The sequence below is a fragment of the Clupea harengus genome, chromosome 11, assembly GCF_900700415.2.
Source record: "Clupea harengus chromosome 11, Ch_v2.0.2, whole genome shotgun sequence".
NCBI lineage: Eukaryota > Metazoa > Chordata > Actinopteri > Clupeiformes > Clupeidae > Clupea > Clupea harengus.
The window spans coordinates 9,222,582-9,247,074 of record NC_045162.1 but is presented as its reverse complement, the minus strand read 5'-3'; the positions used below and the strand labels follow the sequence as shown (position 1 = coordinate 9,247,074).

The window sequence follows — 24,493 nt, the reverse complement described above, 5'->3', positions numbered from 1 at the left end:
CTGTATGTACTGGATGCACTGGATGCACTGTATGCACTCTTGCACTGTATGCACTGTATGTACTGGATGCACTGGATGCACTGTATGCACTCTTGCACTGTATGCATTGGATATACTGTATGTCTGCTGAACTGTAAACTAGAACTGGGGTCCAGTACCTGTTGTATGGTGCCTCTGCGGTCCAGTACATGTATGGTGCCTCTGGCATAGCTGGCGGCTGGTATCCTGCAGTGAGTTTATTGTAAACAAAATACGAGGTGATTCTGTGATGTTGTTTAAATGTGTTTGTGTGTGTGTGTGTGTGTGTGTGTGTGTGTGTGTGTGTGTGTGTGTGTGTGTGTGTGTGTGTGTGTGTGTGTCTGTGTGTATGTAGACAGTATTTTCTCACCCATTTTAGAGCACTTGAGCATCTGTCAGGAGAGAGAGACGAGAAGAGAAGAGAAGAGAAGAGAAGAGAAGAGAAGAGAAGAGAAGAGAAGAGAAGAGGGAGAGGTCAGCTCACACTTCACTGAAAGCCCCTGGCTCCTCATTATCCTGGGCAGACTAATTAGCAGAGAGGGACATAAAGGGCACGGAGCTGAGGTGCCCTCTCTCCCAATTAGCTCAATTAGCCTCAGCGGGAGTCTGATAGCACTGCTAATAGCTGCTGCTTAGGTTGTCTCAAAAGGACTCTGCCTGGTCTCTCAACGTTAATTTCAGGGAGCTCATGACTGAATGAACGGGTCAAAATAGGTACCAGTTTCTTTGCCATTTCCTTGAACTCTGGAGTCATGTGCGGGAAGCCCATTGTTGATTGGTTGCTTTCAGGCATCATGTCCTGTGGCATGGCTGTGGAGTTGGACACACATAAACAAACTTCATTATTTTCACAGATGACACAAATAAAGTACAGATGCATTGTTTGAAATGTGCATCTCACCTGTGACCCAGCCAGCCAGAAGGAGACAGAGCAGAGCTTTCTCCCCCCAAAAATGCATGGCACGTTCCAACTTCCCCTCAGTCTTCAGTGTGGGATCTAACCAAGTAGACACTGTTAGGGGTTAGGACCAGTACCACTGAGATTATAATACCAACCAGATGCTCTACACCAGATCCATGACAGATGTTAATGTAAAGACTAAAACTACCAGTTTATCAACATAAGACAAGCCTGTGAGTTTATTCTGTTTCCATGCATTCTAGGCATAGGGGGGTTTAGGCTTGGGTGTGGCTTAGATAGGTCTGGGGAAGGAGTGTCCATGGTGTCATCTTACAGCATTACAGACATCTGCTTTCCATGGGTCTTTTAATGGAGAAAAGGTGGTTACACCACGTCTAACACACCTACACCACGTCTAACACACCTACACACACGTCTAACACACCTACACACACGTCTAACACACCTACACACACGCCTCACACACATATGCGTGCATACACACAGACACAAATAATTAATGGCTAAAACAAAATAAAAAGACTCGTGTTACATATGTAACGATGAGCCGTGGCATGTTTACAGGCTCTGTGATGGTTGGTTGTTTGCGATACCACGTATGTGGCCTTAGTTTTTCATCAGGTCAGCAGCACTGTTAGACTTTGTGCTAACACATTTCTGATGGGAACAACAGGAAGCTCTTGTTGGCAGGCTACTGTAAGAACTCACATTTTTTACAAGTACTTTAAGAATCACACCAAATGTGCAAAAGTCAAGGCATTGGATTACACTTTAAACTGTATACACCCCACCATCAGTGGATTGGATTACACTTTGAACTGTATACACCTCACCATCAGTGATTAATATGACAAAATGACTAGAATTTTTTAGCTTTTCAATTTTTGTCAGTGTACTCTAAGGAAAATGATGCCTGTTTCGTTTCTCCAAAGTTGCAACATTAGAACCCTATTTGTCAGATGTTCCACCGTCACCATGGTTTTGTTTCTGTTGTCGACTGAGGCTAAAAGAGGCTCTTTCCTGTCTCCCACCTGCAGCTTTGAGAGCTTGGGACACGGGCTGCCTGGTTACCCTTCAGCTGAGGACGCTCCCACTGGAGACCAGCAAGAGCACACCGAGAAAAACACTCCTTCACACAGACATTAAAGCAACACACACACACACACTTACTCTCTCTCTTTCTCTCTCTTTCTCTCTCTCTTCCCATCTCAGTTTCTCTCTGTCTTTTATTGTCTTGCATTGTTGTCTTTTGTGAATTCTCGGACATAACCCTTGTCTTTATGCTACTGTTTGCTCCCCACAAAAGTATATGGCTGAATCAGTCCCATTCCAGCATGCACATCCTGATTTGAATAGCTTGTTTGCTTATCCCTTGAGTATCGCATGTCAGCCGAGTCACGCTAGATCTTAAGCTTTTCGTAGGTGAATGTTACCATCTCTTTCAACGGGATCACCTGGAGAGATGATGGTCTCATTACTATGCTTTTCAAATACTTCCTAATCAAGACAGCATTTCATAAATGATTCTTTACGCATAGGTGCATGAGTGATAACTGTACTTGCAGCTGTAGGAAGTACACAAACACACACTGATCATATTTACGGATAGAAACATTTCCGCATAAAGACATTTTTTTTTAAAACATTTGATGGCTGAAATCTCTAAATGTGGCTAAAACTGATAACATTTGTCAATTAGTCAAATTTTGATTTACAACAAGGCATTTAATGTCTAACAAAATAAAAATGGAATCGAGTTAAAAAAATCCCCCCAACCCCCCCATCTACTTGGTGAAGCAGAGGATACTCACGGTTTGCTGTGTGCCCGTGGAGTGTGTGATTCACCTGTGCCCGTGGAGTGTGTGATTCACCAACCTGACTGCATCAACAGGTGAAGAGAGTACTGAGAGGATGAGTATGCATGTCTGTTCCCATGGTTCCCCCCCCCTCTCTCTCTCTCTCTCTCTCTCTCTCTCTCTCACAATGGGTTGGGAAGAACAGGTGCAAGAGATCAAAGTGAGGCACACTGCCCTCTGTATGGTGAGCTAGTCCTGGTTGTACTCAAGTACTCAAATATTTACTAGATTTTGAAACAAACGGATTGGGATTTTCTCATCTAAAAGTTACTCTGATATCTAAAATAAATATTTAATTCTTGCCAACTGTATTCTACACTGCAGAATAAACAACACTGTTACAACACATAAAAAACATAATACATAGGCTATAAACTCTACACAAACGAACACATCAAGTGGTAGTATTGATAAATCAATTAATCAATTAATCAATTAATCAATTAATTAATTAACGGGCATGGTGATTGTGGCATGTAATACGGTCACTAAACCTCAGACACTCATGCTAGTAGTTTAAACTCTATTTTCCATCTGGAACATTACATCCAAAATCATGGTGTAGCATTCAATGGAAAACTTCACATATATCTTACATATACAGGGAAGTGAATTAAGGCAAACCATAATTCCTGTCTGAAAATCTCCAAACAAAACAAAAGCTGTACATGGTCTTGACATAACTTTTATGTATCCAAACTCCCTTATCTATAAAAACATATTCTAAATGAGATACAGCTTTGATTACTGTCCATGTTAGTTAGCACGTAGCCTTGGTAAAGTAGCCTTGGTAAAGGCATATGATCCCTGTGGGGTTACCACATCCCCACTGGAAAAAAAGGTTGACCTTTTAAATGTACCTTTTAAAATGTCTCTCTCTGCTGTAATGAGACCCATGATTTGACATTTTTTTTCAATTTCTCAAGAGATGCAATTAATTATGAAGTTAACAAAATGCCAGTCAATCTAAGCAATACTTTATTTGGAATGTAGCATTTCAAGATAGAGTCAATGATTCAGATTCTCGAAAGGTTGTTGATATTTTTCGAGGTTTCAAAAGAAGAAGTAAATGTCTAGTTCATTTGTCTTTTAAAAGAGACGGACATCCCAGGAAATTGTTTTGTAGGTAAATAACACATAGTAAGGGGCGGCCTCTTATGGTAAGTAGTTGTAGCAGAAGTTAAGCAGCTTTAAAAGGGAAAAATCTATGCGGTATGCTCCAGGAGACCAAGGTGAGAGCTGCAGCACACACTTCAGCTGAAGTTCAGTTCCCCATAGACTTCCCTGACAAACAAGCTCCGGCCTGCCACTTCCCCCAGAGACCACACACAGTTTAAATTGGCATAATTATGTAATAGGGCTAATTAAGAAACCTACTTTTAATGACTTAAGTGACATACAGTATAAAGCCATATAGTTCACAGAAAGATATTGGACACATGTTCAAGATATTTTAAATACTTTATTTAAATGTTTCATTTGTCATCGTGCTGCAGTTCAGACTGAATTTTCTGAGGAAAATCTGGGTCTGTGAAATGTTCTGTAAAAGACAAAACAAAATGAATGAATGAGAGTTAAGCTACGTTCTTGTACCTCTTAAACCAATAGATGAAGCTTGACAGATGCAATGCACAGTCCTTAAAACAATACTATGCAACAATATGACACTTTTTGAGGTATGGTTTTATAGGCAACTAGTCTTGGTAACATCCTCAAATTCATTTTGATAGCATATGGTCATGTGAAGGACAGATAGACACCCGTGTCTTTCCCACTAGCCATCCAGGATATGCAATATATAGTTCTGTGTTCTAGGTTGGAACACCCGGCAAAAATGAAAGAAAAGCTTTCACAGCGTGACATTGCCAGCCATACTGCCAAAAGACACCAGTTAGTGTGTTGGCAAGTTTCAGTCAGTGCCAACTGGGCTGTTGGTGGATTTTGCAAGGTTTTAGCATGCCTTTTGGGTAGTTAGCTAGCTTGCTAGTTTTGGAACAGAACTACTTATAGCTTCTTTAAATAGTATTGGTATTACTGAAATATTTCAACATAACAGCATTGTAGCACATAATCATTTAATAACTACTGTTAATGTGATGTGATGTACTGCCAATAATGTAAAACATTTCCATTTTTAATGTAATAAAAGTCGATAAGTAATAACAAAATTAATTTTTGTGTATAATGTAATGTTATTAGATTCTTGACTGGTTATTATACTATTAATTGGGTTAAAACGAAATGTTTTATAATAATTGGAGCTGATGATGCAATAATATACTTATATCACTATGTTTAAGTTTTGAACTTCAACTTGTTATGAAAGTCATATGCTGAGGACACGGACACACACACACACCAATTCTCTCTTTCTAGGAATTAAGATCTCCATAGAATTATCTCCAGCCTTGCCTTCTACTCCATAGCCAACTGAGTACCACATGGTAAGTACCATTGAGTGGGCCACTCAAGGGGAAGTGTCATGGCCAATAAATAAAACTTAAATAAAGTGATATAAGTATATTATTACATTATCAGCTCCACTCATTACATTTTTTTATTTGATTTCAAACCCAACTAATATTGTAGGCTAATGACCAGCCAATAATGTTATAACTCATATTAACTAATACATATTATTATAGGGCTATAGGATTACGTAATTGGCAGTTATTTTATTAACGGTAGTAATTACATTATTGGCTCCTACAAGCCTGCAGTAGATTGCTGGTTTACATGTAAAGGCGAATTTAACCTATAAACTACAGTCAACAATGACTTTAGCCTTGAAGATGGAACCTGTTGAATCTGACAGCAGGCTATGCACTCTAAGCTTCTGTGGCGGCAATATTCTGACAGTTTAAGATAACCAGAGAAAAGTGAAAATGAGTAGGTGATTGTGGCCCCGATAGGCGAAGTTGACCAACCTGCGGCAAACTCGCGAATGTCCGCAGGTCTTTTCAAAAATACATCCCTAAATAGGAGAGACAAAGAAACAAGACATGGTTTTGTAATTTTGGCCTATCATGGATACTGTAATCTGTTAATCAAAATGCAACAAGGTGGGTTACTTTATGCCAGAGATTTTTTAAACAAAGATCTAAAAATTCAAGACAGGAGATTTATCAGAGGATATACCAACCGCAAAAAGTGACTCAGCAAGACTTCCACCTCTGGGTGTGCTCTCAAATATTTCTCATTCGCGATTCTCGTCTGTATCTGGAAGGAATAAATACACATTTACAAAATGCATACATTAAACAGACATTCAGATATATTTTACCCATTGTGAGCATTCAATTAGGAAAAATATAGACTAGCCTACCTTTACCAAAATTACATGCGTGCCATCTGCAAATGTCAATACAATCTGGTACTCTGCTTGGCCTTCAAGGGAAGTTAGCTAACTTAGCTAGATAGCTAGCAATTCATTATTATTCTGAACAATACGTAAAAAAAAACACTAACCGAGTGACATTAGAAACGCCAGTTTGTTTGGCACTGTACCTTGAACTGCCGGAGTTTTTCTTGCTGTTCTTGGCTCAGTGCGCCAATATCGATATTCTCTAACAAGCTTGTCCCAGCCATGACCAACATGGGTCTTCCAACACATCCACGAGTAGCACACAACAATGTTGTTGCGAGGCAACAAACCCTAGCGCCTCCCGTTTGGACTATTTAATGAGACCGTCAACAGTTCAAGGAAAACAGACTTAAACCGTATCAAAATTAAGCAACGCTTTATTTCAGACATATACATTTAGTCATTTAGCTGACGATTTTATCCAAAGCGACGTACAAAGGAAAAACATACTCCATGGATGGAAGAATAAATATACATTTACTTTATTTGTTCTTGTGCAAGTTTGCTTCAGCAAATGGAAATCGAAAAATTAATACCGTAGTTTTTGATAATGCTTTCTTTTGTGCCCTACAGTTTCTAGCATCCCTGACAACTGCAAATAAAATAGCTTATCAACAAATACATGTCAGTGCATTCACAGTGTGCTTTGTAGTAGCCTTAAAGTGTCATAAAATGGCCACCGTTTAAAACATCATATCTGAGTTTAAGGCATTAAAAAAATCACTACAGCATTGGAAAAATTGAAAGTAATGACATCAATTACATTCATAACATAAAACAAAATTGACATTTTTTACATATTACATAAATATGAAATAGACAGCATAAGACAGTACATTTACAATAAACTGCATTTTTTTTTAAAGGGACAGAAAAAACGAGTAGAAAAAGAGGGACAGTGCTTGGCAGCTTCATGCTGGTAAATCAGCTAAAGATGCAACTCCTCTGCATAAACGCCTTATGACTTTTCTTGCTTACCTGACACTTGAAAATGACCTTTTTTTTCCTTTCCCACATGCCCACATTTTTCTTTCCCTTTAGATGAATGTGTCTGCCAAATGACTATGGATATGATTATGCAAATGTATATGTTGAGTCTGCAGCTATACCACATGGTTGTAGGTGATCTGAGGCAGGGAGTATCAGGGAGCTGCTGATCACCAACCCCACCTTAGTGGAAAGGAACCTTTGGTTTTTGATCCCCACAATACATACAGTGTAGCTCCAAATAACTTACAGTACAAGTAGGAAACCAGTGGACAGTTCATTTTGTCACTTTTGGCACCCCCCCAGCACCATTTGCCAAATACATTCCTCCAAACGGCAGCCTGCTGATCCTTATGGGAGCGTAGGCTTATCCTTTCTGGTGCAGTAGGCAACCAACTTCCTGTTGTGATAAGGCACAGATGCAAAGTTTGTGTTACTTGGATGGCTGAACTGAAATGCACTGTCACTATAATCTCTTGAAGGTTTTGTTTAAGACACACATACCTGCTTGTGAGGATAAGACCGAAGATTACTGCCAAAGTCAAGACCACGCCCAAGATAAAATGATGTCTAGAATGAGGGCCAGAGTTTTCACTTGGAGTCTCAAGTACTGAAAAAAATATATAAAAGTAGCTTAGTCATCACAGAGACTTGATTATAACAACTACTACAAGTAGCCTACAGAGTTTAAGTAACATTACTTTGAGCAAGACATTAAAACATTGACACATAAACAAGTGTTATAAAAACTGATGTGTCTGATGTTTCTGACTTGGTGAAAAGGATTTGTTTTGCTACAGAGCTGAGCAGATCTTATTCATGAACATATCTGATCCAATCATATGTAGCAAGTCTTAACAGCCAAAAATCAAATGAAATTTAATTAGAAACCACATTGATGTGTGGTTTGAAATAGCTGACTATTCAAATCTCCATGAAGCAGGCCCCCCATGTAATGCAAAAATGAATAAAGGTATTGCTGTTTGTGTTGGTTTGTGACATAAAAATAATCGTTTGTGCTGTTAAGAGTTTTAAGTTACATTTTCTGTCCTGTGACATCATTCACGTCATCACTCCAGAATGATCTCAATAATATATGCTATGTTTGTGCTGGTTTGTGCCTTAAAAAGAAACATTTGTGCTACTACTTTTCTTAAGTTATTAAAGGAAACTTCCGGATTTTTCAACCTGGGCCCTGTTGTTAGATCTTATTGGGTCCAAATTTACAAGGGACAATTAACAACTGAAATTAGTGGGGTGCATTCCACGGCAGGGGTGCAGAACACAGCACGACACCTGTGTTAATCACAGATGTTTCAAATCTATAAAGGGCAGCAGTCATTTACAGCAAGTTAGCAGACTGCAAGTTAATACGTTAACATGAAGATAACAGACTTATTGCCAGACCCATGATTGTATTATCAAATGATGAGAAAAGTCTGTTGCTCTTAACAAGGAGCCATCAGACCATTGGCATGACCTTGGGCCAGGGCACAATTAAACCAAATTACTATTGAACCAAATTTGAACATGCTGTAGTCTATATGTGCATAAACTACAAAACAGGCCTAATGAATGAAAATATGTGTCCAGCATAATCTGGATTATCCAGCATCAGCACCTCAGATAAGCCTTATGATCTGTGATTTGTTTCCAGTCATGGAGTCTTGAGCAATTTGCAGTGGAATCACATCAGTCTTATCTTCAGTCATATTGTCATATAAACTGTCACAAAAGCAGTCATAAAAGTAATTCTGGCTGTTATGAAGTGTATAATTGCCTACTTAGTAACAATCCAGGTTACTTGTTGGAGTGGTAATTGTGGAGCATCTGCAATGCACAGTTGAAAGGATTCATGCATGACTTATGGCTTTAATGAGAATTGTCAGGGTGGCCTAGGACTTTGGCACTATAGCGTACATCTGCTGTCAGGAAAGCCAAATCAAATCGCTAATTAACCTACAAACTCTCATTCTAATCCTGAAATTCTTTGGGAGGCTGTACATTCCATCAAAATGGGTAATATCCTCTGTATACCTAATTATGTGCCCAATGTCTGAACCAAAAGAGGTCTACTTAGGTTTAAACAAGTGTCATTACTAGTGATAATGTGCCCCCTGCTGGAAAATAAAATGCTAACAAAAAGGTTGCTTTCCTAAGCTGGCCTGCAAGCTTAACTGAGTACCACTGCTGTAGCTTTTTGCCCCCACACATTAGTTACTGTTCTTAATTATATAAAACTAAAGTTTGATGAATGAATGGTTTTAAAGCTAGAATGTCCACTAATGTGTTTGTTTACCCAAAAGGCAGTAGGCCAAGTGGAGCAAAATGGGTTAAGGCAATTTTATCTTGATGAAAATCATTTTAGTGACAAAACTACAATCTAAATCTATCTTTTATAGGATACACAAAAAGGAAGAAGAACAACTTCACTAGAGTAAGAAACTCTTACTGCCTGTTGTTATTTTAAATAGAGCAGGTTGTTTGTTTTTCTGTGAATGTGAATCGTTTGTAATATTACATGAGAAACTGCCACTCTTACAGTCTGGTATAGCCAGAGACATTATACAGACTTTTGTAAAACTAAGCTAAGTTATTCTTCTATACTGCCATAAAACAAAGAGTGATTAAGTATATTTTAGGATTTTCACTTTTTTTGTGGTACTCACTAGTCAATGGAGGGGCTGGAAAAGTGGTTGGACTTTCAGTGGTTTTCATGCCTGTGAAGAGAAACCAGGCATTAACACACACACACAACACACCACACACACACACACACACACCACACACACACACACCACAGACAGACAGACAGAGAGAGAGAGAGAGAGAGAGATTCTGACAAAAGCCTATTCCCATAAATGAAGTTGACGCTTCATTGATGTGTAATCTCAAATAAGGAGTGTTAACGAAGACCCAGTCAGATACAAACATTAAGACATCATAACTGGATCAATGTCAGATGCCAAGCTGAAATGTGCTTGTTACTGCCATTTACCTAGTGTCTACCCACACACATATATGATAAATGATCTAGGAGAAATAAAGATCGGTTACTCACAGACACAAGTGTCGTTGTGAAAGATCTGCAAAAAAGCAACAAAGACAATTCAGGGATAGTCATAGATGATCAAATACTTGTGTGTGTTCTGTACAGTGATCTCTCTCTAAGAATTCAGATTAACAAAAATAACTCACGTTTTGCTCTGAACACTCAGCAAGAATGTACGCTGAGACAGGGCACATGTCCAAGGTGAACTTTTCCACGGAGACAAACTTCACTGGGTGTGTTGAGTTTGCCACACGGCCATCTTCGTATACAGCGCTCACTTTCCTCTAAAGGATTAACAGACAATTCAAGAAACAGACAAAAAAAATATTAGGAGATTAAGCTTTTCTATACGCATGGCACATGTTGATATATCTGGATGAGAGGGTATCCATCTGCTTGTCAGGCTTTTTTTTGTATGGAACTATCTTAAGTATCGAATGTCAGTTGTATGTGTTTTTTTGTCATTTTTACTGAGACTCTTATGAAAATATGTTCCCTCTATGAGTAAACACATCATCATTAAAAATAAAATTACAAATAGATGTTGACCCAGCAGATATTTACATTAATGATGAGCTGTCCCTCACAGGAGGGGTTCTTCAGGACATCAGCGGTACGGGTGGGAATGGCACAGCTGCAGGAGTCCTTGGACTGGGGTTGCCCCTCATGCACAGAGGCTGGAGGGATGACTGATGACTCACAGGTGGCAAACAGCAACACCGTGAAGGCTGTAATAAACACATGCATCAGTGTTCTATTAGTTCACTGATATATCTATTGAAAATATCAGGGGTGAACTGAAGTTTGCATGGGGCTTGTCCTTATTTTTAAGGGAGATTGGCAATGGTAGGTTGGAGTGGAAGTGTTTGTGACAAAACAGAAAACAAATGCTTTCTTTCTTATCCTTATATAGCCTATATGTGTTTGTTTTGTTCCTCAAGTTTGTTTTGGCAATATTGTTTCTCATGGTCATGTCAATAATGCAGGTCTATTTGAATTTAATTGAACACAGAGAGAGAGAGAGAGAGAGAGAGAGAGAGAGAGAGAGAGAGAGAGAGAAACCTTCACCTGACAAGACTTGTCCATGGGCTATCTCGCTTGGGTAGTTATATAGTCGCGTTAGAAAATGTTTTTCTGGCATCAACATAATTCGATACATTGTGAAAAATCAGGATTAAAGATCAGAATTAATGATTGACAATAATCAGTAATCCAATGAATCTCATATTCATTTGTATTTTGCATCTATTTATCTCTTAATTAGACTTAGGTTGGAATGTAAGGGTCTCTGGTCAGGTGTCCTGCCATCTGGAATACTGTGTCCTATGGATAGCGGGAGGTGTGATAGAATGTGTGTTTTCACAACTTTTTATCTCAGGTCATGTCAGAGTGCCATTGTATTCTTTATACCCCCAACCCCCACAATATAGGGGTCAGATCTCTTTATTAGAGGGTGTAGAACATGATTCTGAAATTAAAAAAAATGGGGAATTGTCGTTCGCGTGACATCCACAGCCTTTCAAGCGCATGGCCTATTGATCTCTACAGGCCCAATTGACATACACTGATACCGCAAAAGTTGTTAGGCTGGGAAGACAACTAATTGTAACCACTCAATATAGGGGTCAAATCTCTTTATTGGAAGGTGTGTTTGTGATTATAGGCTGCTAAGATATGGGATAAACATGGGGTAAAATAATGCAAGCTCTGGGGATAAAGAGATGGTTTGGGTGTGTTTATCATCCCCATAGCCAGGGAGCCATTCTGAACGGTAAAAGAGCTATGTGCATCATCATCTTAAAGATATGTGCATCATCAAATCTTAACTGGTTAGGTGCCTTTCCCATTACATTGATGCACATGAGATCACAATGAAACCACACTACACATCTCACACCACTTGAAATTCCCATGTGGAGAGCTATGCCCACACTCTGTGTTCAAGGGGATGACAGGGGTCCAAAAAAAAAGCTATATGCTGACTTCGATGACCTTTGACGTGGGAAACCCACCATGTGGTTATCTCTACTGACATAATGCTTTGGCATCAGAGAAACGCTAACTTCAACCTATATAAACCTTGTGTAAGGTGTTAAACTTTGCTTCTCTCTCGTCTGCTGCAGTCTGTGAGTGAGACCGGGGCGGGCTCAGATGAGGGTGAGCCCATGCTTCTCTCTTGATTGCCAAGACATGAGTGAGCCCGATAAGCATATTGAATACAAATATACTTATACACACAACTCCTACCACAAGGTGGCAGGACAGCCACTGAATGTTCCACATTGCCTATTAGACTTTTAATTGTTGTTCTATGAGTGAAAAACCACACGTCACGTACACGAGTGTTGAATGAGAAATGAGAAATGTTGAAAAGTTTCACAAATAAAACGTGACATATGACCAATATGATGATTGTGTCAGATACGCACGGCTGATTTCGAGCAGGTATGTCGGTGTCTGACTCTCTGCTCTGCTTTTTGTTGTTGTTGCAAGTAAATAGTTTGGGGTTTGTTGAGTTTTTACTACAGTAATGACAATGGCTGCAATGTAGTCTAGTGTACAGGACACCAAATCGTTTTAAAAAGTCTACGCACAAGTGTATTATACATTCGTTGTATATTGCCTACCTGCCCATTGCGTCCAGGTTACCAGCATCTTCATCACTCCACACGTGTTTATAGCTGATGAAACTCCAGAGATCAACAAGAGACACACGTAAGGCTTTTTTTTGTTAGATGTTTTAAAAGGTACCGAGAAATAGACACTGTACAATGTTAAAACCCCGTTATTGTAACTGAAAAATACGTCGGAGGTGATTAGCGATGCGTCTGAGCTAGATAACTACCCACGACGTTAGCTCGCTAGCGAAGTTACAGAGGGATAGAAATGTATCGCGATGTGATTGGTTGTTGACCTGTCAATCTCACTATAAACGTCTACATTATCAACACACCCCCAAAAGGCGGGCGGTCGCTGGTGAAGAAAGCCCCTGCGGTAGAAATCCCCTTCATCGACTCCTTGTGGCGCACAGCTGTGATTTTTACGAGTGTTACTGTGCAGGAGTTGTGAAATCTGGATCAGACGATGTAAATTGTAAGTGTTTATTACATAGAATCACAATATCACGTATGTTATCTTTGATCCGGGCGAAATAGTCAAATACACCCCTCCCTTGCATGCTCTAGAAGCAACATTACTGCATGCGGTTTATGCAGTTAAATCACTTCATGTATTATCTGTTACTGCTATGCAAAAAGTCGTGAAAAAGCTGAATTACTAGCATCATTCCTACCACATACTACAAAGATTCCAGAATAGAGAGGGGAGTGAGGGGTACAGTTATACATGAGCAGGTGCTGTGGTGTGTTTGTGTAATGTCATATAATACTCTGAGGTGAGCCCACACCACATTTTTAAACACTCAATAAGGACTCTGGGTAGACCACGGCATGTGTTCCAAGTAATCGACCATTGAGGCAAACCAAACAAGTGGGCCATTGAAGTGTGTTATGGTTGCTGTGGCTTGCACCCGTCATGTTGTACAGTAAGTGCAAGGATTAGGAGGCTGATTAAGTCATATTTATCAAATTAACATGTTGGGATCCTGTCTCCTCACAAGGCCATTTTGTTTAGTTATACACAGGAGAGGTGCTAAATTCCTTGTGCTACTGGTTGGGGAATTCCCACAGTGGCCAATCCTCTCACTCTCACATGCAAGTACTCATATAATAATCTCACTGGGTTTTGTTGAAAAATAATTCTGACCACATTCTAACCACATATCATTCATGTGTTGATCAGGTGGTGGATGGATCTACAGACAATATGAGTCATATGGATGTGACTGTTAAGAAGAAAAGGCAACATTTCAAAAGCTTTCTGTAGCATTGGGTTGCATGGTTTTGTACACATTGCACGACTCAGTGAGATGATGACAGTAAAGCACTAACCCAAGTAAGGAGACCACACCTTATTTTCCCCACCAGGCTGGTAGTGGCATTGCTGAACGTCGATCATATTCCACGTCATGGGCCAAGAGGAAGTGCAGTTGCCCTTTTATGCTCTGTGAATGACTTAGCATATCTTAGAGGCTACATCTTAAGGCCGAAATATACTCCTACGACTCCGTTACTCCGTGGTCACGCAGTTGCCTCGACGGACTCGTTTTCATTTATGGTTCTCCGACGGTTGTGGGTGTTGTAAAGCATTGATACTGATGTATTGACGGATTGACGGAGTTGGATAGTTGCAAAATTTGGGAGGTGCACGTCAGGCCACGGAGAGGTGCTCGGAGAGGGTTTGCAACGTCGGAGAGGACATGTTTTTTGATATGTTGCATACTTTCTACAGACGTATGTATTGATTGTGTTTACAGTCTTTGTTGACAGTGTTTACTCTCCTCATTCTCAGTGCACTTGGCACTCCATAAAAAAAAACAATGAGTCCTTAAATATTTAAATGAATTATTTAATAACAAAATAGAATCATACAAAATACAAATATACTCGAAATATTATATCAAAAAATATATAATATTTGAATATATATTTAACACTTAAATATATCTCACAGCTCTTGATAGGAAGGACAGACACACAGGAGGACAACAATCTTACAAACCCGAAACAGGAGTCATAACATTAAATAGTGTGTGTGTGTTTATGTGGGTGTGTGTTTGTGTGTGTCCCAATGCTCTTTAGCACCTTAGGTAGCAGACCCCAGCTGTGTGGAATAAACACATATTCTTACCATTTGGGGTAAGCCTTTGTCCCCCCCTTATGTAAACGATCTTCCTAAAATTCTATTCAGATTTGTATCCTTCCAGAAACAGGAAATGCTGACTAGTATGTATAACAGTTTGCACCAGAACATCGAGGCAAAAACGGACAGATGACTGCTTGTTATAGCAATCCTTGGAGACCTCCACCTCAGAATAGCATAACATTACCTTGCCATTACAGTACCACTTCATTTTAACCATTACCACATACCGTACGTGTTAAAGTAACACTATGCAACAATTTGACACTTTTTGAGGTATGGTTTTATAGGCAACTAGTTTTCGTACCATCCTCAAATTAATTTTGATTGCATATGGTCATGTGAAGGACAGATAAACACCTGTGTCTTCCCCACTAGCCATCCAGGATATGCCCTATGTAGTTCTTTTTACCGGGCTGGAACACCCTGCAGAAATGGAAGAAAAGCTTTCACAGCATGACACTGCCAGCTATACTGCCAAAAGGCACCAATTAGTGTGTTGGCAAGCTTCTATCAGTGTCAGCTGGGCTGTTGGTGGTGTTTGCAAGGTTTTTGCATAACTTTTGGGTAGTTAGCTTGCTAGTTTTGGAACAGAACTCCATATTGCTGCTTTAAAGGAACAGTCTGCAATTCTGGCACAATTTTGTTGATATTTGAGTGTGACAGCCAATCAAATTACACCCTTTCCTTCAGTGCTCTTGAAGTAATGTGTTCAATAGTGTATTGCTTGGTCCGAGCCATACATTTGTTTCCCATTTACAGAGCTAGGACTGTGCATTACAATGCATTAACATCACTGCAGGTCAGGCTTGATCGTCGTGTCTGAGCATCATGTTTGCAGCACCAAGTTCATCAGTGGAGCTGCTTGCTGATGTGCCTCTGTTGTTTTTCTTCATGAAGACATCATTCCTCTTCTTGCTGTTAGTAGGTAGCAATAACAAAGCGAGGGAAACACAATAACAATTAACAAACAATTCAATGACATAAAATTAGACTCTCCCTGTGAACACCGGAGAGAATGTTTCATCCTAACATACCTGTGTTTGAAGATGAACCAGGTGATGGCAATGGCAATGGCAGCGACACCAACAAGACCAAGACCAAGACCAATAGCAACACCAGAGACAACACTGTTGGTGTTGTCTGCTGAAAGATGAGACATTTGATAAGGCATTGACTATGATACACGTGTGGATAAAATAGGTGCAGTCCTTGTCCATCCTCGACTTACCCTTCGATACTGAGGTTAGCGGTGTGGAAGTGGAGGTTATGGACTGGACTGAACCTGGGAACAAACAGACACAAATACGAAGTTATCAGAGAGGGATAATTGACAGTGGAGTGCTGTAAGTGCTTCTGTTGGACAACAAAGTGAAAATAAGGCCTACTCTTTCATTGTTTCATTACAAACAGGGTTCAGACAAGAAGATAGTTTACACATAGTATCACCTTACATACCAACTCCCTTGCAAACACTTTACTTTTGTGTCCACTCATGGAATTCTCTACAGGGGTATGAAAATACTCACAATGGCAGTGTACTGTTCTTGGGACCTTTGTAGCCAGGAGGGAAAATTGACAAATAAATAGATATTAATTACAAGTATTAAACTTCATTATCTCATATGAAGATCAACGGGTGCAATTGTGAACAAATTGAAACCTTTTGTCTGTGTGGGCAATCTACATCCAGTGTGACGGAGTTGGGGCAGTTGCTCAAAGTGAAATGGTGCATCGTGGCTTTAAGGACTGGTGATGACAAGTAGGCAGGCACATTCCCCTTCTCATATATAGCCCTTACAGTATTCTGTGGAAAACAGCAGGAAAGAAAAACAATTATCAAATCTGTCACTCAACCTAACCTGATGCTGGTTTATATGGTCTATCTGTAAGTGCAACATGTTATACTCTGACAGAAGCATTTGTCCACAAGGAATTTTAGTTCAGTTTTGTGAGGTTCACCTCAGTAATCAACTGTACTTCACAGGAGGGATCCTTAAGAAGGTCCGTAATGATGGGCTGCAGTGTAAACCCGTAGGATCCGTTTAGTTGCACTTTCCCCTCACAATGGAGTGTCACAGGAGCCGCAGAGAGCTGACTGAACACATACACCAATAGGGCTAGAAACACACACACACACACAACCATTCATCCAGACACATACACAGATGTGGTTAGAGGCTACATAGATATGGGATAAACATGGGGTAAAATAATGCAAGCTCTGGGGATAAAGAGAAGGTTAGGGTGTGTTTATCATCCCCAGAGCCAGGGAATGGTTGAACCTGCAAACGGAATTCTGAAGGGTAAAATAGCTAAAATATCTCAAACCACTTGAAATCCCCATGGTAGAGCTGTGCCCACACCCTGTGTTCAAGGGGATGACAGGGGTCCAAATAAGAAGCTATGTGCTGACCTCGATGACCTTGGACATGGGAACCCCACCATGTGGTTATCTCTGCTGACACAATGCTTTGGCATCAGAAAAAAACGCTAACTTCAACCTATATAAACCTTGTGTGATGTGTTTAACTGCTTCTCTCTCGTCTGCTGCAGTCCGGGAGTGAGCCCGGGCTCTCTCTCACCATCCAAGATGAGGGTGCGCCCGTGCTTCTCTCTTTTCTGCCAAGACATGAGTGAGCCCGATATGCCCAATATACTCCCGTATTTCTGACCCATCTCCCGCCCCCTCCCGTTTTGTTATTTCTCCCGGTAATCTCCCGTATTTTACGAGGTCCAAACATATTTTATTAATAATCAAATCAAAATGTTTGTCCAATATTATAATTTGCCAGATCATGTATGAAACGCAATCATTGTTTTACGCAATAAATACACTATACCATTTTCAACCCATTTGTCAATCTGGCAACCTACATCCTATTGCGCAGTTGATGTTTATGCGCAGGCTACTGACGCGCGAAGTTGAAACTGAAACTGAAAAGGAAAGGGAAAGGGAAATGGTAGAATGCGCCGCCGGTCGACCACCGAAGAACGTGAAATATCTTTGTAAATTTAAGTCTTGTTGGACAGAGGAGTTTCCATGTATATCGAACATATAGATAATAGTTATGCTTTTTGCAAAGCTTGTCGTATCGATTTCAACATAGGGCACGGCGGTAAGAATGACGTCCTCCAACATGTCAAGTCTCAAAAACATATCCGTGCTGCCGAGGCACAAAAGGGCACTCAGGTAATATCAAATTACATCACTAAGGGACAGACCGAACAAGAGCAAATGCTGCAGGCCGAACTGAAAATGGCAATGTTAGTCACCAAAAATATCATCTCGTTTTCCTTTTGTGATGCCTGAGTATTCAGCCACTGTGGCATCGATGTTCCCGGACTCCGTAATTGCTAGAAAGTCTTCGTCTGGGAGGAACGAAGACAACCCAACTTCTGAAAGGTAAGTAATTTTTTTCTCACTTCTCCCCAAGACTTCGATAAGTTTGTAATAGCTTTTGTCACGATGCATCCATTATTCCGCTAACAAACCTAGTTTAGCATAGTTCATTGATTTCAGTCTAGAATCTATCTGAATCTATGCTAAGATAGGTTAGCAGAGGTTTTCTCTGTCTGTGGCAAATTAAAAGGTTCTACCCCACTTATCGAAGTCTTGGGGAGTCGTATTCAAATGTTGGCAGGTATGGGTCTGACCGATATGCTGATTGTGTCAGATAAGCTCGGCTGATTTTGAGCAGGTTGTGTCGATGTCTGACTTTCTGGTTGTTTTGGGTTTGTTAAGTTTTTACTACAGTAATGACAACGGCTGCAGTGTAGTTTAGTGTACAGGACACCAAATAGTTGAACAAAGTCTACGCACAGGTGTATTATACATTCGTTGTATATTGCCTACCTGTCAATTGGGTGCAGGTTATTAGCATCTTCATCTCTTTAGACGTGTTTATGGCTGTTGAAACTCAAGAGATCAGCAAGCGACACACGCGTTGCAAGTGCCTTCGGGCGCAAATAAGCCCTCACTATCGGCGGATAAGACCAGTTTGTCTCCGGTGTGGAAAACCCCTGCGGTAGAAATCCCCTTCATCGACTCGTGGCACAGAGCTATAATTTTTACGAGAGCGCTCACTACGGGACTGTATCGCCTGGCTTTCAGGTTGGATCCGTCAACGTTGAACTCCGCGAGACAAACAACAAATGAGGAGTCGATACGTAAAACGCGACACTGGATATGACGAATAGACATATCTATATATGTGTATGGATATGACGTACTCTAGTAAGTTGAGCTCTCCTGATGTGCTGAGATTGTCACAGTGCCATGTTCGTACAGTCAATATGAGTCATATGAGGCACATCCTACTACTATGTGTAGCCTACATACCAGATGTTTATTTATTTTTTAATTTTCATCTGGTACAAACGTGTTCCCACTTTGTGTGTACTATGTAGCCATTGGTTACTCCCCCCTCCTTCAGACACCATCAGGTTCCACTCTGCTACACAGTCTGTCTATTGTTTTGTTATAAACACCTCCGTTTCCAGGGTGAATACTCAGGGCTAGGCTTTAAATATTGGTGTGATCGAATGACACAATGGAGTAACCCAAATATTGCATGATCACGGTCTCACAATTAACTGTCAAAACAGGTCAGGTCGCTGTTAATTTATTCTCTGCGTTTTCCCATCCTGGACTGTCCTTCCTCCAGGACCCCGCAGGAGCAGCTTTTAAGCGCCCGGGGACCAAGTGAAGTGAACCATCCATCTTGGTCAGGGACGGACAGGAAAGTGCATATTCTGTTGCGGTTCTTAGTGGAGGAAACCCCTTCTGAACACGGGGAGAATATGCAAACTCCACACAGAAAGGCCTGGGAGATAGCCCGCCTGAGCACTGAAGGTCTGCGGAGGACCTGCCCCCCAGAGTCAACAGCGCCCCATGCGGGAATCAAACCCATTACCTTCTTGCTGTGAGGCGGCAGTGCAAGCACCTGAGCCACCGTGCCACTCTAGTAACAATAAATAAATACCACTTTACATAAGAAATAAAAAAAGTGCAGGAATATAACTACTGTAAGTGCGAGTTAAGTACTAGTTAGAGGCGAGAGCATTAGAGGACGGATAAGGAGAGGTAGAAAAAGTAAGAGGAAGGAAGAGGAAGTGCAAGTTAGGAAAGGAGGTGCTCTCTGAAGAGTTGGGTCTTCAAAAGCTTCTTAAAGGTAGAGACGGACACCGCTGCTCTGGTAGTGCTAGGCAGCTCGTTCCACCAAAGTAGAACTACGAATGAGAATAGTCTAGATTGCTGTACTTGCACAGTCGGCAGTGCTAAACGACGCTCATTAGGCGAGCGCAGCATCCTGGGGGTAACATTTGCCCTTACATGAGCATTTAAGTATGTGGGAGCAGAACCAGAAATAACTCTGTAAGCAAGCATAAGTGACTTGAATTTAATGCGAGCAGCTACAGGCAGCCAGTGGAGCTCAAGGAGTAGCGGGGTGACGGTTGAACACCAGACGCACCGCTGCGTTCTGGACCATCTGTAGTGGTTTCACCACACATGCCGGCAGGCCCGTTAGAAGGGCGTTGCATTAGTAAAGGCGGGAAATCACCAAGGTTTGTACCAGCATCTGGGTGGCATACTGGGTTAGGTACGGCCTGATTTTGCTGATGTTGAATAGCGCGAAGCGGCATGACCGGGAGACAGAGGCAATGTGGTCTGTGAATGTTAAATAGTCATCGATAATGACCCCTAGATTTCTTGCTGCTTTGGAAGGAGCAAGAGATAAGGAGTCATTTTGATATCGATGTTGCGGTGTATGGCCTGTTTGGCTGGGAAGACCAACAGTTCCGTTTTAGCCAGATTAAGTTGAAGATGGTGATCCTTCATCCATGTGGATATATCAGAGAGACAACCCGAGATCTGCGCCTAGACAGTGGTGTCGTCAGGAGGGAAAAACAGATACAGTTGGGTATCATCTGCATAGCAGTGATATGAAAAATGTGCTGGGATCATAGGGGCCAACAAGGTGGTGTACATGGCAAAGACATGTTGTCCGGAACACCGAGCCTTGGGGCACCCCTGTGGTGAGGTGTTGAGCTACAGACAGCTGACCTTGCCATGACACGTTGAACGAGCGCCCAGTGAGGTAAGATTCAAACCAGGAATGTGCCCTGCCAGAAATGCACATACTTGACAGTATAGACAGAAGGATGTGGTGGTTGACTGTGTCGAAAGCGGATTGAGCTGCAGTTCTAGCTGTTTTTAAGGCCTCTGTCACAGACAACAGGGCTGTTTCATGGAGTGACCGCTTTTGAACCCAGGCTGGTTTGGATCGAGGAGATTGTTCCTTGACAGGATCTCTGTGACCTTTTATAGGTATGACCCATACTGCTTATGGAGATATTTTGAGATATATAACTATAGGCCTTTCTGTGTTTCTTGTGTAACCTAGATTATTAGGTGCCACTTAGTCTGCATATTTGCAAGAGCATGTCTGGACCAGAGGTGATAATAAGGGTCGAACTGTGCTTCTTTCGACCTTGTGTAAAACTGACATCCTTGCAAGACAGGAAGCATAGTAAGATGACCTCAGACATCAGAGACCCACCACGTTGTTACGCCTGCTGACAACGTTTTTTTTAACACACTTAATAGAAGCCCTATGACTTTCTCTTTGCAAAACAAAGAGAGTGTGAAGCAACAGGAAGTGCAGCAGCTGTTTATTTTCACTCTCTGAATGACCATGGTTGCCATGATTTACCTCTCAAAACAGACTACAAAAACAAAAACTTGCACTGTACAATTGTAAGAGGGCAAACAACTCATGAAATTGTGTATAGGGAAAGCTTCTTCAGCTGGTGAAATCAGAACCCAGATTCACTGAGAGGACAGAGGGGTATTCCACAATCTGAACTAGACAGATAACTGTACATATCCAAACCTATGAATCCTCATGTACATGTGTACACACAAATACATGAAGAAGTAGGAGTGAGTTATAGAGCTCATATTAACTTCAGAGACTTTTTCTCAAAGAAGTGAGATAGAGGAAGTACCAAAAATACAATTTATAGGACCTGATTAGTCTTGCACCCGTCATGTTTTAACTGCAGGGAATAGGAGGCTGATTAAGTCATATTTATCAAATTAGCATGTTGGGATCCTGTCTTCTCACAAGGTCATATTTTTAGTTATACACAGGAGCGGTGTTAGATTCCTTGTGCTACTGGTTGGGGAATTACCACAGTGGCCAATTCTCTCACTCTCACATGCAAGTACTCATAATGCGTGAGTGGGTTTTTTGTGAATGAGGCAAGAGGAAGTGCAGTTGGGATTGCCCTTTTATGATCTCTGAATGATATATCTTAAAGGCACAATTTTAGGCATCGTCTTGCATCGTCTTGCATCGTCTGGCAGTGTATTGTGAAGTATTTTAAGAAAATGTTATTGCAAATATGTTCAAGCCACTGGAAGAGCCACCTTCTCATTACAATAAATACTTGTCTATATACTATCTAGCTATATCATCATTCTCACTCTCTCTCATATACAGTGGGGAAAATAAGTATTTGAACCCCTGCCGATTTCGCAAGTTTGGCCACTTGCAAAGAAATGTGTGATCTATAATTGTAATGGTAGGTGTATTTTAACAGTGAGAAATAGAATATCATCAAACATATTCAGAAAACTGCATTTTATAACATTTATGACTTTATTTGTATTTGATTTGATTTTGAAAACCGAATGGAAATAGTGCAATCAACAATTTTGTCAGTTCTTGACTATGGTGACATTGTTTACATGTATGCTGCACCCTCTACCTTAAAACTCCTGGACTCTGTTTACCATAGTGCTATTCGCTTTGTTTCAGGAGACGCTTTCAGGACCCACCACTGTAACTTATACAAGAATGTTGGTTGGTCCCCTCTAGCAGACAGGAGGGAAAAACACTGTCTTTTATTTGTTTATAAAGCCTTAGTGGGAAAACTGCCTAATTATCTCATGTCACTTTTAAAATTAAAATCCATCTGTCATAATACACGGTCACAGAGCCTCATCTCCCTTGAAATCCCCCTTACAAAAACTAATATAGGTAAAATAGCTTTTAAGTTCTTTGCTTCCCATAAATGTAACACTATTCAAGTGGAGTTGAAATTAACCAAGTATTTGTCTGTCAACCAATTTAAGAGCCTTTTAGATAATAAGGATGTGCCTCAATGCTGTTGTTTTGAATGATTCTCTGATTTAATTTTTTTACTTTATGTTATTTTATTTATTTATTTTTTATGCTTAATTTCTGAGTTGTTTGGTGTGTTTTTTTTTTAAATTTATTTTGTCTGTTTCGTTTTGTTGTGGTTTGTTTATGTATTGTTCTTCTGTACTATGTGGCCTCAATCAGGGCATTGCTGCAAAAGAGCCCTGTGCTCAGTCAATTTCTCCCTGAATAAACAATGATGATGATGATGCAGAAAATAAGTAATTGAACCCCCAAGCAAACAGCAAGAATTCTGGCTCCCAATGACTAGTTATGTGCCCAAGAACCACACAGATTAGTCCTCATTAGGCCTAACAAGGTACACCTGATCTCAACTGGTGACATAAAAGAAACCTGTCCAAAGAATCATACTTCACACCTTCAACCTCACCACCATGGGCAAGACCAAAGAGTTGACCAAGGACGTCAGAGATAAGATTGTAGACCTGCACAAGGCTGGAATGGGTTACAAAACCATCGGCAAGCAGGTTGGTGAGAAGCAGACAACTATTGGTGCGATTATTCGTAAATGGAAGCAACACCAAACAACTGTCAATCGCTCTAGGTCTGGGGCTCCATGCAAGATATCCCTTCGTGCGGTATCTGTGATCATCCGAAAGGTGAAGAATAACCCCAGAACTACACAGGGGGAGCTTGTGAATGATCTCAAGGCAGCTGGAACCACAGTCACCAAGAAAACCATTGGCAACACACTACGCCGTAATGGTTTCAAGTACTGCAGCACTCGCAAGGTCCCCCTGCTCAAGGAAGCACACGTACAGGGCCGTCTGAAGTTTGCCAATGAACACTTGAATGATTCTAAGGAGGATTGGGAGACAGGATGTGGTCAGATGAGACCAAAATCAAGCTCTTTATCATCAACTCGACTTGGGCGTGTTTGGAGGGGGAAGAATGCTGAATATGACCCCAAGAACACCATCCCCACCGTCAAGCATGGAGGTGGAAACATTATGCTTTGGGGCTGTTTCTCTGCCAAGGGTACAGGACGACTCCACTGCATCGAGGGGACTATGGATGGGGCCATGTAACGTGGAATATTGGGCTTGAACCTCATTCCCTCATTCCCTCCCATTGAAAACGCAACCATAAGGATTTGGAGAGGATCTGCAAAGAGGAGTGGACCAAATTCCCTCCTGAGATGTGTGTAAACCTGGTGACCAACTACAAGAAAAGTCTGACGTCTGTGCTTTCCAACAAGGGTTATTCCACCAAGTACTAAGTCATGTTTTGCTAGGGGTTCAAATACCTATTTTCTGCATCAAACGCAAATGTAGTCATAAATGTTATAAAATGCAGTTTTCT

General features: G+C 40.9%; 3 protein-coding genes and 1 long non-coding RNA gene across 8 annotated transcripts in view; 1 reads left to right on the top strand and 3 right to left on the bottom strand.

Moving 5' to 3' along the window:
• Nucleotides 1-4,238: 4,238 nt before the first annotated feature.
• On the bottom strand, nt 4,239-6,474 carry LOC122128477 (RIIa domain-containing protein 1-like). Its single transcript, XM_042709061.1, has 4 exons — nt 6,304-6,474; nt 5,939-6,015; nt 5,724-5,770; nt 4,239-4,336 (listed from the first exon to the last, which is right to left on the bottom strand). Exons 1-4 carry the CDS (start codon nt 6,391-6,393, stop codon nt 4,272-4,274), a joined length of 279 nt encoding a protein of 92 aa, XP_042564995.1. The 5' UTR covers nt 6,394-6,474; the 3' UTR covers nt 4,239-4,271.
• Nucleotides 6,475-6,519: 45 nt separating this feature from the next.
• LOC105901673 (regulatory subunit of type II PKA R-subunit domain containing 1) lies at nt 6,520-13,066 on the bottom strand. Its single transcript, XM_031576987.1, has 7 exons — nt 12,827-13,066; nt 10,764-10,927; nt 10,346-10,483; nt 10,209-10,233; nt 9,817-9,867; nt 7,652-7,757; nt 6,520-7,547 (listed from the first exon to the last, which is right to left on the bottom strand). The coding sequence occupies exons 1-7, from the start codon at nt 12,858-12,860 to the stop codon at nt 7,499-7,501; spliced, it is 567 nt and encodes a 188-aa protein (XP_031432847.1). The 5' UTR covers nt 12,861-13,066; the 3' UTR covers nt 6,520-7,498.
• Nucleotides 13,067-15,540: 2,474 nt separating this feature from the next.
• Nucleotides 15,541-19,530, bottom strand: LOC105901679. Of its 4 annotated transcripts, XM_031576598.2 has the most exons (7): nt 18,237-19,530; nt 16,923-17,080; nt 16,624-16,767; nt 16,490-16,514; nt 16,192-16,245; nt 15,998-16,106; nt 15,541-15,878 (listed from the first exon to the last, which is right to left on the bottom strand). In XM_031576598.2, the coding sequence occupies exons 1-7, from the start codon at nt 18,433-18,435 to the stop codon at nt 15,764-15,766; spliced, it is 804 nt and encodes a 267-aa protein (XP_031432458.1). In that variant the 5' UTR covers nt 18,436-19,530; the 3' UTR covers nt 15,541-15,763. The 4 variants fall into 4 exon arrangements, 3 of the variants coding, with proteins under 3 accessions (XP_031432458.1, XP_031432457.1, XP_031432459.1); XR_006152660.1 differs by having other exon boundaries at nt 15,541-16,103; XM_031576597.2 differs by having other exon boundaries at nt 15,541-16,106.
• The window catches only part of LOC116222449, a 27,443-nt gene continuing 20,311 nt past the window's right edge, over nt 17,362-24,493 (top strand). The window contains exon 1 of one of the 2 annotated variants that reach the window (XR_004164665.2): nt 17,362-18,366. This is a non-coding gene — a long non-coding RNA (uncharacterized LOC116222449). The remainder of the gene's footprint in view (nt 18,367-24,493) is intronic. The other variant, XR_004164664.2, reaches the window with a different exon arrangement.

What these genes read in the sequence shown, in the direction of transcription:
- LOC122128477 (XM_042709061.1), bottom strand. Translation starts at nt 6,393, where the DNA reads ATGTTGGTCATGGCTGGGACAAGCTTGTTAGAGAATATCGATATTGGC. An exon ending in AAAAACTCCGGCAGTTCAAG is followed by an intron (nt 6,016 to 6,303) that starts GTACAGTGCCAA and finishes TATTCCTTCCAG; the next exon opens with ATACAGACGAGAATCGCGAA. An exon ending in TTGCTGAGTCACTTTTTGCG is followed by an intron (nt 5,771 to 5,938) that starts GTTGGTATATCC and finishes TCTCCTATTTAG; the next exon opens with GGATGTATTTTTGAAAAGAC.
- LOC105901673 (XM_031576987.1), bottom strand. Translation starts at nt 12,860, where the DNA reads ATGAAGATGCTGGTAACCTGGACGCAATGGGCAG. An exon ending in TCACAACGACACTTGTGTCT is followed by an intron (nt 9,868 to 10,208) that starts GTGAGTAACCGA and finishes TTCTCTTCACAG; the next exon opens with GCATGAAAACCACTGAAAGT. An exon ending in TCCAGCCCCTCCATTGACTA is followed by an intron (nt 7,758 to 9,816) that starts GTGAGTACCACA and finishes TATTTTTTTCAG; the next exon opens with TACTTGAGACTCCAAGTGAA.
- LOC105901679 (XM_031576597.2), bottom strand. Translation starts at nt 18,435, where the DNA reads ATGCATCGTGACAAAAGCTATTACAAACTTATCGAAGTCTTGGGGAGA. An exon ending in AAAACGAGATGATATTTTTG is followed by an intron (nt 17,081 to 18,236) that starts GTGACTAACATT and finishes GTGTGTTTCTAG; the next exon opens with CCCTATTGGTGTATGTGTTC. An exon ending in AAGTACAGTTGATTACTGAG is followed by an intron (nt 16,768 to 16,922) that starts GTGAACCTCACA and finishes TGTTTTCCACAG; the next exon opens with AATACTGTAAGGGCTATATA.